The 16,671-nt window shown below is 33.4% G+C and overlaps 1 protein-coding gene across 1 annotated transcript; it reads right to left on the reverse strand.

Moving 5' to 3' along the window:
* Positions 1–552: 552 nt before the first annotated feature.
* LOC131150519 (large ribosomal subunit protein mL43) lies at positions 553–15,981 on the reverse strand. Its single transcript, XM_058101279.1, has 4 exons — positions 15,807–15,981; positions 15,245–15,349; positions 2,418–2,524; positions 553–1,021 (listed from the first exon to the last, which is right to left on the reverse strand). Exons 2-4 carry the CDS (start codon positions 15,322–15,324, stop codon positions 849–851), a joined length of 360 nt encoding a protein of 119 aa, XP_057957262.1. The 5' UTR covers positions 15,325–15,349; positions 15,807–15,981; the 3' UTR covers positions 553–848.
* Positions 15,982–16,671: the final 690 nt, after the last annotated feature.

Here is a 16,671-nt window from a genome sequence, read left to right on the forward strand (position 1 = left end):
ATTTTGGGAGGGTGCGTTAATCAGCTGCGGTGTTCATGAATGAATGGGCTCTCTCCTCTGGTACTATAAAAAGGAAAATGTTTAAAGTCGCAGGTTCTTGATGATGCGGGCTCACGTAAATGCTTTCTCCTTCTCTTGTGACTATAAAAAGGAAAATATTTTAAAGTCACAGGTTCGTAATGATACGAACTCACAAAAATTAACTGGACAATGCATACATGAGTGAGAAGGTCGCTTATCATTGGGTGGTGGTGTTATGGCAGCCATGGTTGTTTTGGCCAGCTTCCTCATCCTCCAAAAGATAACCCAGCTGGACCTGGGTGCAGACCGCGGAGCCCAACCCACTGGTCGCCTAGCTAAGGGTGAAACCTGCGCTCCCTCTGACCCTCACTAGTTTGGATTTATTTGTATTAATTTTGAATTGGCTCTGCTATATTATTATTACTTCCATGTACTAGGTCGGATTTATTTATGTTAATTGAATTAAGTGTATTTGTGTTATTTTCACTTTTCACAGCCGCAGAATTGAAGCTGCATTAATTTAATACAAAATTTTCTTTTATAAATCATACAACCCTTCTATTATTATAGTACTACTCCACTTTAAAGCACAATGATATACAAGCTAGAAGTTGGAAAAAAAGAGGTGAGAGAGAGAGAGAGGAGGAGAAGAAAAAAATTTATAGCAATACATGCAGTAGCAGGGCAATACCAACAGTTCCCATTGAGCCTTCTCTTGACAGCAATAAATCGCATTACAGACCATACACCTTGCCTTGAAAAATTGAATGCCATGGGAACTAAACAGAACTACTCTAAAACAAGGTAGCTGTCTTTTTCCCTGAAACTCAAATTTTAACATCAGTTGTCCATGTACCTTGCACGCTAGGGTGTTTTGTGACATGTCTGGTTCTCAGCTTCACCACCTTTCTACCCAATGCATTCCTCAACCGGGTTGCATGTAAGAGTACTTCTTCTGGAGTCATATTCCTCACGCACACTACCCTCTGGTTCTTGTTCTCTGTGCATTGAGCAAACAGAACAATTGTCAAAAATCAGAGAGAGAGAGAGAGAGAACATGCAGGCAGAGGGGAGGCCTCCTTTTGTTAAAAATGGTTAGAGATATTATATGTTAAACACTAGTCACAAAAATGGGAAATTGTCATTATAAATAGAAAGAACAAGCTTCAGTTTCATAAATCTGAGAGTATGAAACATTTGAAAAATTAAAACACAAAATATTGGATGGATCAAACAACAATAAACCACCTTGAAAAACATAAGGCCGCACAACCAAAAATTTTAGAATTTAAGGATCTGTTTGGTATCATTGTTATTTTCTATTTCTATTTCTGTTTCCCCACAATGAAGAAATAGATTATAAAAACGCATTTGTTTATGTTGTCAGCTTTCTATTTCTGTTGTCGTTTTTAGTTGTTTGCCAAAAAATTGAATATCAGATTTTATGATTTTCGGTTGTTTTCGCAACCTATTGTTAGAAAGTTTAATATCCAAAAATAGTTTTTTCGAATTAAATTATTCATTTTATACACTTTCAAATTAAAATCAAAATTAAATTATCATATGAATTTAAATATAATTCAAATAAAATATACATAAATTTCAAAAATAATAATAAATCCAATTACAAGACATTTTCACTTTTTTCCAATTTTCATGTCCAATAAATTTTTTATTGTAAAGTAAAATTTAAAAGTAAAACAATTAAGTAAAATAACTATAATAAAATTCATTTTTATTATAATAATTTTTTTCATGTGTATTCTTTGTAATTTTATTATTTTAATCATATTTTTATAATATTATTTGATTTAAAGATGAAAATGAGTATTTTATAACTTATTTTTTAATTTATATTAGTTTTAAAAATGTTAACCAAAAAAAGTTGGTTTCTGGTTTTTAGCTATTGTTTCTCTAATTTTTGACACCAATACCAAACGACTCCTAAAGTGTTTCCATCCATTTCCTATGCATCTCTGCACTTCTGCAGCAATGTTTTTAATTTGATCATCAATTGTAAATATAAGATTCAATTCCTTACAAATGAAAGAATTTGAATAGAAGACCATGTACAATTTGTTCATTCAATTGGCTTAAAGTGGCGCAAGATATCTCCCATCTAGACCAACAAAATTGGATAATCTAAAATGAGAATATAGTCCATCAAAGAGAGAAAGTTCAATTAATGGGATATAAATATATGGATTATCAAAATGCCCAAACTGAAAAATTAGTAACCTCTGCTGCAGAGCAGCAACATCATAAAATAAAAGGAATAAATATTTAGAAAAGAAAAAATACACAACAATAATCAAATTTATAGGTCTCATATAGCAGAACTCGCAATAATTAAAACAAAAATTCTGAGCAGGAGAGAGAGAGAGAGAGAATCATACTGTAAAATCCCTTTAAATGTGGGTGCTGACCACGGATGAGTTCAGTAACCACCTCTAGTTGAGGATTGTGATCCTTAAATGCAGGTAGATGCGACTCCATAAATGCCCTGCCACAGCAAATATTAAATCATTGGTTGCTATTAAGAAAATGAAAGGGTACTAAAAACCGCCAGTTTAATTTTCGACAGGCATATAATGGACTATTAACAACTTATAATATATCACCAAGGAAGATATCTAAGCATGCAAGTCATTGTCATTCCAGGTAAATGCTGCTGAATGCAAAGTTCTAGGAAGCACTGATGTGCATACAGGATTAAGGGTAAAATATGATATGGTGTAGTGACAAGAAAAATATTGAAAAAACTGGATATGTTAGAACAAGGATATGCTAATAACATGCACATACAAATGAGATGAAATGCTCATACGTGGTTTACCAGCTGTGTTCAATAACTATGTATTTTGAACGTCAATATCCATATACAAATATTTTGGCATGTGAGTTTTTGACATATATCCAAAATTATTCAATAGAGTTAATATGGATAAAACTACCCTCTACAAGTATCTGTGCTCCATAGAAAAGGCCGTTCCCACTTTCCCCTTCAAAAAAAGGGCGGGGGGGAGGAATAAATGAGATGTGTATAACAAAATAAGAAATACCGAACAATCAAGGGAGGGCTTATCCATACAGAAAATTGATGAACGAGACAGTGGGTTGGATGCTAGCCTGCAGCAAAGAGAGAGATGGGATTGCTTTGGACAACTGATGAGTGTATGGGTCAATTAGGCAAAGCAATTATACTAGTAAAGGAATACAAGGCTCTCAAGGAATGATTGGAAGCAGCCAGGGCTTGACGTGTTTCCAGGATCAATGTTGAGGGGTGCTCCAAGCTTATAATAGACTGCTTGAATACGAACTAGGAAGCATCAAACCCCCTGGCATCTTTGGTCCCTTTTGAGAGATATTAATGTTCTTACAATGCAATTCCAATAAATCAAATTTCCCATGTCTATAAAGAAGCAAATCAGGTTGTCAATGCCTTGGCCAATCCAGGCCATTCACACTGGTTTATCAATTCTCTGTGTACTACCCCCTCCAATGACTGCTTACACATTATACACAACATGGCAATAGGCGCAGTGTATGAAAGCATGAGCCACACCCACATCTTGCAAAGCATTCTCATAAATGACAACCTTAGAGCCATCAAAAGCATTAAAAGTCTATAGCGATGAGACAAGGGGTACTCAACTTTTTCCCCCCTCCTTAGCAAGCAACAAAGCTGTTTTTTTTTCCAGCAAGAAGGAATAAAGAAAGGTGGAAGTAGGCCAAAGATTAGAAGGGTAGAAGTAAGGATTTAGCATCCTTAGATATTTTTGAGAGAGAACTCAGTTTGTGATGCACTTAATGTCTTAATATTTTCACACACAACCGGTCCCAAGCCTAGGTAAATGAGGAGGGTTGTGATAGGTAGCTGACAATCAGCGTAAAATTTGTCAGATCACTATGATATGAATCCTTATTGAATATTCGCTGGGGCACCCCTTACAAACGACACATTGTACCTATACGACCCGGGTGTAGCGTAAGTGAACGAGAGTGGTCAAGGTTGTCGCCCCGAAGTGATGCATTGTATCGGCGCCCAAATATGATGTCAAATATGCAAGAGTTCCCACATCATTCTAGACGTGGGCGGATAAAGAAGTTAATTCAGGATCTTAGGATTAGATTAACATATAGGGACACTTACAAGTAAAAGCATAGAAATAGTGAACACTATGATTAGAAGAAAATTACTATAATTTGCCTTCAAGAAACTAAGTGGATGGGCAAAAAAGCTAAATAAATTGATAAATCAGAATTTAAACTTTGATACATTGGAAAAGAAAAATATAAAATGGGGTAGGAATTATTGTAGACAAAAATTTTAAAAATATTGTAGACGTAAATAGAGTAGGGAATAGAATTATAAAAATCAAGATGATTTTAGGCCAAGAGATAATAAATTATGCTCCTCAAGTAGGCTTAGCAAAAAATCTTAGGAGACAATTTTGGAAAGATATAGATAGTATTATACAAGGCATATCATGAACTAAGAAAATATTCATAGGAACAAATCTGAATTAATGTGTTGGAAGGGATAATAAAGGTTATGAGAGGATTCGTGGAGGATACGAATATAGAGACAAAAATAAGCCTGAGGAAATTATCATAGACTTCACTATGCCTTATGATTTTATTACAATGAATGCTTGCTTTAAGAAGCGAGAAGAACACCTAATAACCTTTAAAAGTGGAAAAAATAAAAGTAAAATAGATTTTTTCTTAGTTAGGAGGGTAGATCATTTATCATGTAAGGTTTGTAAAGTTATCTCAAGTGAAAACTTAACCATACAACACAGAATTTTAGTGTTAGATATATGTATTAAAAAATGGGAGAGAAATGATAAAATAAACCAATATAAGAGAACTAGGTAGTGGAACCTAAAGGGAGAAAATATAATAAAATTTAAAGATATTGTGACTAGACCATAGAGGATCGTATAGATACAAATAATCTTTGAAGTAAGATAGCTAGCTCTATTAAAAAGATAGCAAAATAGATTTTAGGTGAATTAAGAGGAAGATTCTCGAATAGCAAAGAAAGTTAGTGATGGGATCAAGATGTCCAAAAAGCAATAAAGACCAAAATACTTTGGTATAAAACATGGCAAAAATGTAGAAACATAGATAAGTTTGAAAAGTATAAAGAGACGAGAAGAGATGTAAAAAAGATCGTTAGCGAAGCTAAACATAGATCATTTAATAATTTGTATAATAAATTAGATACAAAAAATAGGGAAAGAGATGAGCTAAAGAAAGAAAGAGTAAGGATTATAACTTTGAAAAGCATAAAGAGAAGAGAAAAGATGCAAAAAAGGTCGTTAGTGAAGCTAAACATAGATCATTTAATAATTTGTATAATAGATTAGATACAATATATGGGGAAAGAGATATATTTAAACTTATTAAAGCTAAAGAAAGAAAGAGAAAGGACTAAATTATAAAAATAAAAAATTAAATAAATAAATTTTAACTTAATAAACAATTTTATACTATTGTGTAATTGTTCTAACTTATTATATTTATTATTTATATTTATTACTATAGTAATATTACTTAGATTACCATATTATATAACTAATATATTAGATATTAGAATAATAATATATTAGAATATACAACTATATTATAACTATATAATATAGAATATTAAACTATTCAAAGAGTAAGGACTTAGGTAATGTAAAATGTATAAAAAGTGTGGATAATATCGTCTTCGTTAAGGAAGAAGACAAAAAGAAAGATGATGAAGTTACTTCAGTAAGCTATTTAATGAAAACCAAATAAAAGGCTTAAACTTAGAATTGAAAAATGAGAAAAAGACTAAAAATATGATATTTATTCATAAGATTAGAGTTAATGAAGTTAAGTTTGCACTAAAGAAGATGTAAAATGGAAAAGCTATAGGAAAAAAAAACATCCCAATTGAAGTTTGGAAATGCTTGGGTGATAACGAAGTTATATGGTTAACTAATTTATTTAACATAATTATAAAACAAAGAAAATGTCAGATGAATGGAGGCAAAATATTTTAATACCTATATATACAAAAATAAAGGGGATATTCAAAATTATAATAATTATCGTGGAATTGAACTTATGAGTCATATAATGAAAATATGGGAAAGGGTAGTTGAACAAAAAATTAATGTTAGAAACGAAGGTCTCAAAAAATTAATTTGATTTTATGCCTGAGAGATCTACTACAGAAACTATATATTTTTTAATAAGATTAATGGAAAAGATCAGGGAAAAGAAGGGGACTTGCATATAGTATTTATTGACTTAAAGAAAGCGTATGATAGAATGCCGAGGGAAGTACTATGGTGGGTTTTAGAAAAAAAGGGTGTATATAGTAGGTATATTGATATCATTAAGGATATGTAATGACTAGTGCAAGGACTATAGGTAAAGTGACTAGAGAATTTTCAATCACTATAGGTGTACATCAAGGATCTACTTTGAGCCCTTATCTTTTTGCTTTAGTGATGGATCAACTGACTAGGAGCATCCAAAATGAGGTTCCATGGTGTATGTTATTTGCAGATGATATTGTATTGATTACTGAAACTAGGGATGGAGTAGAGGCTAAGTTAGAATTATGGAGAAAAGCTTTAGAATCTAGAGGCTTTAGAATAAGTAGAAATAAAACAAATAATTTCAATAATAGTATGAGGAATATTGGAGATAAAGTTAAACTTGATGATAAATAAATAAATAGCACTTTTAGATTTCGATACCTCACATCTATTATGCAAACTGAAGGAGAAATTGAAGAGGAGGTAATGCATAGAATTGAAGCAGGTTGGGTAGAATGGAGAAGTGCTTCAAGTGTTCTTTGTGATTGTAGAATGCACTTACATTAGAAGGAAAGTTTAATAGGACGATTATAAGACCAATTATGCTATATGAATCAAAATGTTGGGCAACTAAGAAACAGCATATCCAAAAAGTAAAAGTTAGCGAAATGAGAATATTTAGATAAATGAGTGGTATAACATTGAAAGATAAATTAAGAAATGAACATATTCGCGGTAAGTTAGATGTAGCTCCTATATAAGATAAAATAAGGGAGAGACAACTAAGTGGTTTGGGCACTTGCAGCATAGGTCACATAGTGCGCCAGTGTGAAAAAGTGAGTTGCTGTGAGGGGCAGCAGGAATAGGGGTAGACCTAAAATAACTTAGAATAAGATAGTAAGTAAGGATTTAATAGCTCTGTATTTGTTGAAATAAAGTTTCCATGATCGCATAAATTGGTGAAAAAGGATTCATGTAGACAACCCCACTTAGTGGGACTTAAGGCTTGGTTTCGTTATTGTTGTTGTAGATATTTCTAAGAGAGAATGGAAGAAAAGGATTCATGTAGTCTGTCCCAACTAGTATGAGATTAAAGCTTTGAGAGTTATTCAATTGCAAATGATTCATTTAGGGGGGATAGAGTGCTACACAATAAGTTAGATAGTTTTATTTACTGAAAGTATGGGAATTGTTTCCTGATCTCGCTCAATAGATTCTAGCTAGGCCTGTTTCTGATCAGTTTCATGTTTATTTTGAGTCCAGAAATGTTGGACGGGCCCCTACTCCATTTCGGTTTGAGAACATAAGGATGGATTATCATGGTTTTCTTAAATTGATGGATTATCATGGTTTTAATTCGGCCAAGGAGTCTTGGAGTAGTTGTGATGTTATTGGTTGGGAAGGATTTAGATTTATTAAGAATCTTGAAGAGTTGAATGAGGAGTTTAAAAAGTGGAATTTGGAGATGTTTGGAGATATTAAAGTTATAAAAGCGAGCATTTTGAGTGAGCTGATTGTGTTAGGTAGGAAAGAGATTGGGGAGGGGCTTTCTAAAGAGGAGAGTGAGGATAGATAGTTTGAAGAATGAACTAGAGAGTGTCCTTCTAAAGGAGGTAACCTTCTATTTGGTTTTTGGAATGGAAAACACAAGAATGGAGTTAAGTAGGAATAGAATTGAGGCAATAATGGAATCCACTTCAGAATGTGACTACCATGTTCGGTTACTCACGTGGAATGAGTCTCTCAATGGAATGAAATATTAGGCATTTTCCAAAGTACACTTTTAAAATCAAAATTCTGATTTTATTTTTATTCTGTATCTTGAAATTTCTTTTACAGAAATCTAATATTTTAAAAATTTTAATTTCAAGATCTTGGAGATAATGAACCTTGTTGTCAGAGAAAAGGGCACTACTCAAAACAATTCCTAAGGAGAATAAGGTGAGAGCTGCATCATCTCTGAACAAGTCCTCAAGGTCATCAAACGACGATGTCAACAGATTTGCAGTTTCCACCAGTCTCCATTTTGAATGAAAATCATTTCTGCAGTTGTTTTGTTGGGATAAATGAATGAGGATATGATTTTCAACTAGCCATGATCTCCGAAAAGCCATAATTTCTGACCATGGCAACACCTGCCACTTGCTGAAGGCTCAGGAGGGGGAGGGCATGGGTTCTATTATGGGAAATGGAAGTGATTCCATGGAAGGAATAAGGATTCCAGCCCATCTGGACTGGAATAATCAAATTCAAAATCCCATTTTCAAACCAAACATAGGAATGGGAAATAAGGCCTAAATTTTTATTCCATTTTGGCTCTGATGCCGCAAACCAATTGGAGTAAGGAGTTGAAGCCAAAAACTAAATTTTAATGGGTTAGGGAGGGGGATTGCAATTCTAAAATTTTTCATAAGGTGGCAAATGGGAAAGCATAATCATATGAGAAATGGAGTTGAGATCTGGGCAAATAGTGATTGATGAGAGAATGACAACAGATAAGGACACTAATTTTTTTTAAAATTTGTTCAACGAGGAAGATTTAGAGAGATCTATGATCTAGGGGTTGGAGTAGAGTCCTATTCCGGGCCTTCAAAAGTCTTCGTTGGAGAGGCCTTTTGAGGAAGAGAAAGTGAGGGTAGTAGCTTTTAGTTGTGAGATGAAAAGATTCCTAAGCCTGATGGGTTTAATATAGCTTTTCTTCAGCAGAGTAGGGATATGATGAAAGGGAGTTTAATGGAGGTTTTTAATGAGTTTCATGGTAATGTTAAACTGGGGGATGAGTGTGAATTCTTCCTTTATCTCACTAAGCCTAAGAAGAATAGGTTGATTAAGGTTTTAAACTTTCGGCCAATTAGTATAGAATCTAGCTTGTATAAGATCATAACTAAGGTGCTTGCTAATAAGCTAATTTTGTCCAAGTGATGCCCTTTCTCTAGCTCGGCTTTTGTGAGAGAAAGGCATCTTGTGGATGCTATCTTGGTTGTTAATGAGGTAGGGGGGGGGGGTGTTCGTTATAGGAAGAATAGTGGTAAAGTGTTTAAATTAGACTTTAAAAAGGCTTGTGATAGAGTTAGTTGGGATTTCTTGGGTAGGGTGCGTAGGAGGAAAATTATTGGAGTGGGGTGAGGAGGAGCAGGATTAAGGGATGTCCATCTAATGCATATTTTTCTGTAATTATTATTGGGCAACCTAAAGATTTGTTTTTTTATTCTAGGGGAGTTAGAAGTTAGGCAAGGGGAGCCATTAATATCCCTTTATTTTGACCTTATGTTAGATGTGTTGAGAAAAATGATAGATAGGGCAGAAGGATTGTGAGAGGTATTGAGGTAGGTAAGGAGGAGGTTGATGTGTCTCATTTGCAATTTGCAGATGACACCATTATCTTTTTAGATGACCATGGCGACTCTTTTGTTAAACTATTCAACAGATTTTTTCATCCCTGGTCTTAGAACAAATTTGGGAAGAGTGGTATTGATCTGACTAATGTTAGTAGCAGGAGGGCCTAAACTAGGTGTGGTCTTCTGCAGTGGCCTTGATCTATTTAGGAGTTCCTTTGGGTGGCAAGCCTCTTTCATTAACCTTTTGGGACCCAATGGTTGTGCCTAGATAATAAAGCAATTAGATGGGTCAAAAGAAGCTTTGTTTTCTTTAAATGGTAGAATTACTCTTACTCATACCAGCCTTTCTACAATCCTTCCATTTTTTTTTCAATCTCCTTTTAGGATTCAAGATGTGTAACTCAACATATAGAGTGGATTATGAGGGATTTTCTTTGGTCAATTGTAGGGGAGAGGAGAAATTATTTGGTTAGGTCATAGGTGGGAGGTGGTCTGTAGGTCAAAAGAAGAAGGTGGATTGGCTATTGATAATTTGTGCCTAAAAACATTTCTCTTGCTAAACGATTGTGGAGGTTTCACTTGGAGGTGAATTCTCTCAGCACAGAGCAATAAAAAATTATATATGGCTTACAAAATAATGGGGTGGGATGCTAATTGGGATGCATGAAGCTCTTTTTAGTGTCCTTGGAGGTTCATTTCTCAGGTTTATCTTTCTCTTCTTCCACTGAAAAAATTTCAAGTAGGGAGAGGTAATCATATTAGGTTTTGGGTAGATGTTTGGTTTTGCTTTTTTTTTGGGGAGGGGGGGTGGGGGGTTGGGGAGAGAGAGAGGGGTGGACGCATTATCTTCTTCTGCTCAATTATACCACCTCTGTCCCTGTCATAATGACATGATCCTCATTTATCATTCATGAGAGGATTACTTTTCCTAGGTTTTCATTTTAAACGGGAATTTAAATGATAAAGAGGTGAAGGAGCTGTCCTCTTTAATTATTTTACTGGAGGGTTGCTGTATCTCCAGTAGAAGTGATAATAAAGATTGGCTTTTGGACTCTTTGAGGGGATTATTCTTGTAAATCTTTCTCATCCATCTAAGATTAATGTGATCTTTCCTCTATAGGGGTGTTTGGGAAGCTAAAGTTCCTTCAAAGATAAAACTTTTCCTTGGGTGGTGGTCCTTAATAGAATTAACACCAGCTAAGTGCTGCAGAGTAGGGAACCTTCTAAATCTCTATTGCCAAATATGTGTTTCTTGTGAGAAAATAGTTCAGAGGATGTGTTTCACTTGTTTATTCATTGTTATTTTGCTTGGAACTTTCTCTTTGAGGTGCTTGGAGATATATGGGTCGATTCAACTTCATTGTGATGTATGTGTGGTTTTTAGATCTAGTTCTAAGGTATGCTTTAGAAAATTGAGAACTAGACGCAAGATAAGATTTTAGTAGATTTTTTATTTTAGCTTAGATTAATTTTGTTTTAGTTTAGATTGCTTAGGGTAGGTGGTGTGGGTTTTAGTTTTTGCTTTTTTGTCTTTGTGAAATAAGTTTGCATTAAAAAAAAAAATAATTTTAAATTATTAAAAACACACACACACACACACACAAAATTGTTGATTCTTGTACTTCGCCTATGTGACACAAATTATCTTTGTACACACAGTCAGTCCCAAGCCCGAATAAAGGAGTAGGGTTGCATTAGGTAGCTAACAATCAACTTAAAACTTGTAAAATATTTATGACATGAATCCTTACCAAATTATCACAGGGGTGTTCCCTACAAGCTATGCTTTGCACTTGTACCACCCTAGTGCAGTGAGAAATGGATTGGGTGGAGTAGATTGAATCAGTCTAAAAGGGTGGGGGCTAAGAATTTTGCACACGAAACTAAGATTAGATTAGCAACTTGAATATAGGGGCGTTTGCAAACAAAAGCATAGACAATTAGAAGGAAAATAACTTAATCTACCTTCAAGAGACTAAATGGGTAGGGGAGAAAACTAGAGAAACTGAAAAATCAAGATTTAAACTTTGGTACAGTAGAAAAGAGAAACATAAAAACAAGTTGGAAATCATTATAGACAAAAACCTAAAACATAATGTAGCATATGTTAAAATAATAGGGGATAGGATCATCAAAATCAAGATAGCTCTAAGCTTAAATATAGTAAACTTCACTAGTGTGTATGCTCCCCATAGGCTTAACAGAAAATCTTAGAAGACAATTTTGGGAGATATGGATAGTATTATAGAAGAAATAGCAACGACTAAAAAGATATTTATAGGACTTTATGTGAATGGACACATTGAAAAGGGCAATATAGGTTGTGAGCATGGTCTTAAATTTCCACGAAATTGTCGAAATTTCTGTCAAAATTTCCGATTTCCGTCACCCTCAAAATCGAAATAGCAGTCAATTTCCGTCTTGCATAATTTCTGTCGAAATCTCAATGAATCATCCGAAATTTATCGAAAGCTCGAAATATTAGCGAAATTTGTCGAAATTTTAACTACACAATGAAATTTTGTCAAAATTCAAACGAGAGATTCAAGAGTGAAGTGAAATTTCTCTTTTAATTTATTTTATTGAAACAAAAGGTTACCACAAGTGCTTTTGAAATTATATGAAAAAATAAACTTATAGTAATTTTTCATTTAACCATTCATGTCTAAATTATCAATATTTGTATAATAAATAATATTTAAATGAATTATGAATTTCATTTGCATTAACTGAATCTGTTTAATGTACATTATCTTACAAACATGTTTGATACACATACTATTTTACAACTTTTCCACCCTATACAAAACATAGATGTATTTAATTTGTAATATATTAGTCTTAAAACTTAAATTATTATATTTGTTAACCATTTCTAAAGTTTCACAAAGAATTCCATGCTTTACTACTAGTTTCCGTTATTTTTTCAAATCAAAATCGAAATTTCCGTTCTTTTGGAGCTTCGAAATTTGACTCGAAATCGAAATTTAAGACCTTGGTTGTGAGATGATCCATGAAGACTATAGATATGGAGATAGAAATGAGGCAGGTGAAACAATTTTAAATTTTTCAATGTCCTACAATTAGTTATATTGAATGCTTGTTTTATAAAATAAGAAGAACATCTAATAACTTTCAAGAGTGGGCAAAATAAAATGCCAAATAGATTTTTTATTTACTAAGACAAAGGATTGTCTATCATGTAAAGATTGTAAAGTTATCCAAGGTGAAATTTTGACTACACGACATAGAGTCCTAGAAGTAGTTTATATACTAAAAAATGGAAGAGAAAGAACAACATAAATCAATGCAGAAGGAGTAGGTGGTGGAGCTTAAAGGGAGAAGATATATTCAAATTCAAAGATAAAATGATTGAAGAGAGTGATTGGACAATAATGGATAAGGTAGATGCGAGCACTATGGGGATTTAATAGCTAACTCTATCAAATTAGCAAAGGATATTTTAGGTGAATCCAGAGAAAGATACATGGGTAGTAAAGAAAGTTGGTGATAGGATCAAGATGTCCAAAAATCCGTAAAAAAAAAAAATGAAATTGGAATAAAACATGATAAAGTTGTAGAAATATAGAGAATTTTTAAAAGTATAAAGAGACAAGAAAAAATGCAAAAAAAGGTCGTTAATAAAGCTAAACATAAAGCTTATGATACTTTATATACTAGACTAGATAAAAAAGAAGGAGAAAGATACATTTATAAAACTTGCTATAGCTAGAGAAAGAAAATGCAAAAATTAAATAATATAAAATGTATAGAGGACAAGAATGATAATGCCTTAATCAAAGAAGAAGACATAAAAAAGAGGTGGTGGAGATGACAAATGAGGAAAATACCAACAATAGGAGATTTATTTTGCAAAATTAAAGTCCTCGAAGTTAAGATGGCTATAAAAAAGATAAAAGTCGGAAATCTATAGGGTATGTTGTTTGCAAATGATATTGTCTTGATTGATGAAAGTAGGAGTGGAATGAAATCTAACTTAGAACTTTGGAGAACTATTTTAGAGTCTAAAGGTTTTAGGATAAGTAGGGTTGTAGGAAAAATACAGAACATAAGAAATGTAATTTCAGTAATGTAAGGAGGAGTATTGGACAAAAAATTAAACTTGATAATCAAGAAATTAATAGTACTAGTAGATTTTGATATCTTGGATCTATTATGCAAGCACAAAGAAAAATTAAAGAAGATGTAACAAAAAGTTAAAGCAAGTTAGGTAAAATGGAAGGGTGAGCAAGGCGTATTGTGTAATCGTAGAATACCCTTAAAATAAAAAAAGAAAATTCTATAAGGCGGCAATAAAACCAGCTATACTTTATGAATCAAAATGTTGGGCAACTAAGTAACAACATATACAAAACGTAAAAGCTGTTGAAATGCAAATGTTAAGGTAGATGAGTACTATAACATTAAAAGATAAATTAAGAAATGTACATACATGCAATAAACTAGGTATAGCACCAGTTCAAGACAAGAAAAGGGATGGACGTCTTAAATAGTTGGACATTTGAAACACAAGCATAGTAGCACACCTATGAGGAGGAGCGAGTCAGTCATTGTTCTAGTATTAAAAGGGATTGGGTAGACCTAAAATAACCTGAATTGAGGTAGTGTTTAAGGATTTAATAGCTCTTAAGTTAAAGGAGAAAAATGCTCTCAATCGAGTGAATTGGCAGAAAAAGATTCACGTAGCCAACCCGCCTAGTGGGACTAAGGCTTGTTATTATTGTTGTTGTTGTTCAAATTCAATGAGATATAAGTTGTCTATTTCTTTTGCTAGAGGGAAAAGTAAGGATGCTAAAAGGTTGTGTAATGTGCTGGTGGGGACTGTGCTGTGGGGAATTTGCCTGGAAACAAATGCTAGCAGTTTACAGAAAAGATATTAGCAATGGCATTTGTTTAGGACCAGGATTTGATACTTGGCTTCTCTTTGGGCTTATAATGCAGGCTGTTTTAAGGGTTTCTGTTTTCAAGATGTCAGAAAAAACCAGAATGCTTTATAAGATAATGTAGTTTTTTTTATTTTGCTCTTATATTTGAGGACAACTTGTTCTCTTTTTTTTTATCTTTTTCTTCTTCAAGTTTTTAATAAAGCTTCTTTCTCTATCAAAAAAAAGAAAAAAAGTTCTTCTTTGGCCCTAAAAAATACTCCCATCTTGAAATTTTCATTTTGATGGTTGGCTTCTCCTTTTTCAAGATCTGTATAGGATTCAGCAAAGAATCCCCTTTGAGAGGCATTTTGAATGTTATACGTTTTTAATAGTTTTTTTTATACTTGCAATAGGCAGAGGCATTGATGCATACACAACAAGTTCTATCATTCTTTGAAGATGACTGACTCAATCTCCATTAAAAATACTTAGGTGCCATACTCGACAGGGAACATCTTCTAATAACCGCACTCCATTTGATTCTGCCATTGTTTGACTCGCTCTATTTTTTTTCCCTGTTTTATGTTTTTGGTTTTCTAGAATAGGAGGGGGATTGCAAGGAAAATACAAGCAAGGCACAACTAATATCCAACATTAAACAAGACCGTGCAATATAATGATTTAGAAGGCATACCTGATGCCCCTGCTACTTCCCCCCCAATCACAATAGCTCACAATCAGTTTTTGAAGTTGCCACACACCCCTCAGAGCCATTTCAACTTCAAATCAACTATTTTTTCTGGGGAATGATGCAAAAATAGATATCATAAATAAATTTAAAAAATAAATAAATAGATAACAGAAGATTTTTCATTTGCTTCATCAACAGTAATTAGGATTAACAAAAGGCTGCCACAGAATAATGCCTTCCAATCAAACACAGCATTTAGGTTTTAGAGGTGCCCAAAATCCCAGTACATGAATGAGTAAACCAATGAGAATCAAGGTTTTGAATGGCAGCTTTAGCACTAATTTTGAACACAGATAATATGAAATAATACACCACGCTTTTATACAAGTGAGAAATCAAAAGACGCGAAACCAAACACAAACGATGAATAAATCGATTAGAAAACAAGCACAATAGGAGTCGCAACAAACAGTGGAGGTTAGCGTCTGAGAAGCCAATTAGGGTTCATATAGAGAAGAAGAAGAAGAAGAAGAAGAAGAAGAAGAAGAAGAGAAACAGATCATACCTTGGGAATGGCCGCCCCTGCCGACCGGGAGCAAAGAGACGGCTATTGAGTATTGAGCTTTTGGGGACCGGATGCTCCAAATGAAAATCTTATGATTGAGATTGGAGAATCAACTCATTTTATATTTTTTAGCATAAACCAAAAACTCAATTTTAATTTAATTACACTTTAGTTTATTAAAAATGAATGAAAATACTCAATATTAAATATATCATATAAATGCAGAATAAAAAAATTAATAGCGTGCTCCTATGGACATGGCATGGTGAAAAGGCATTAGCACGTAAGGAGTATCGGGGGTAAAATTCCAGGTAGATATACTCACAGAATCAGCGGTACCTGTGGATGGTGAGAATTTACTCTATGAGCTAACGAGGATTATGGATAGTGAGAATTCGCTCTATGAACTAGCGGGAATCGTGAATGGTAATGGAGATATGTCTCGGGAGTCGAGTTAGCCTAACGTCCAACTGATGCACGGAAGTCGTGTCCACATTCCGAACTTTACTTGATCAGCGAGACATAGGGGGAGGACGCTAATCTGTAAGTTTGGTGTCGCATCAGGAGGTCCGAAAGGCTTGTTAGTGGCTAGAATTTATATGTTATAAAAAAAAAACTAATAACGAAACAGAGGTTTAATTAAACTCTTAAATAGTATTACAAAATTCAAATTACACTTATTATTCTAATTGAATCTAATTTGAACTAAATTATAACCAAGTTAAATTGAGTAATGAAACAAATTGAATTTGATTATCTCCCAAGTCAATTGACTCGCATTGTGAGCAAGTAATTTAAATATGTTGAACTAATTTTAAATTTTAACTTGAACTATTATCCGAATCAAAATGTTAAATTATTTGAT

Source organism: Malania oleifera, chromosome 3 (assembly GCF_029873635.1).
Source record: "Malania oleifera isolate guangnan ecotype guangnan chromosome 3, ASM2987363v1, whole genome shotgun sequence".
Lineage (NCBI taxonomy): Eukaryota > Viridiplantae > Streptophyta > Magnoliopsida > Santalales > Ximeniaceae > Malania > Malania oleifera.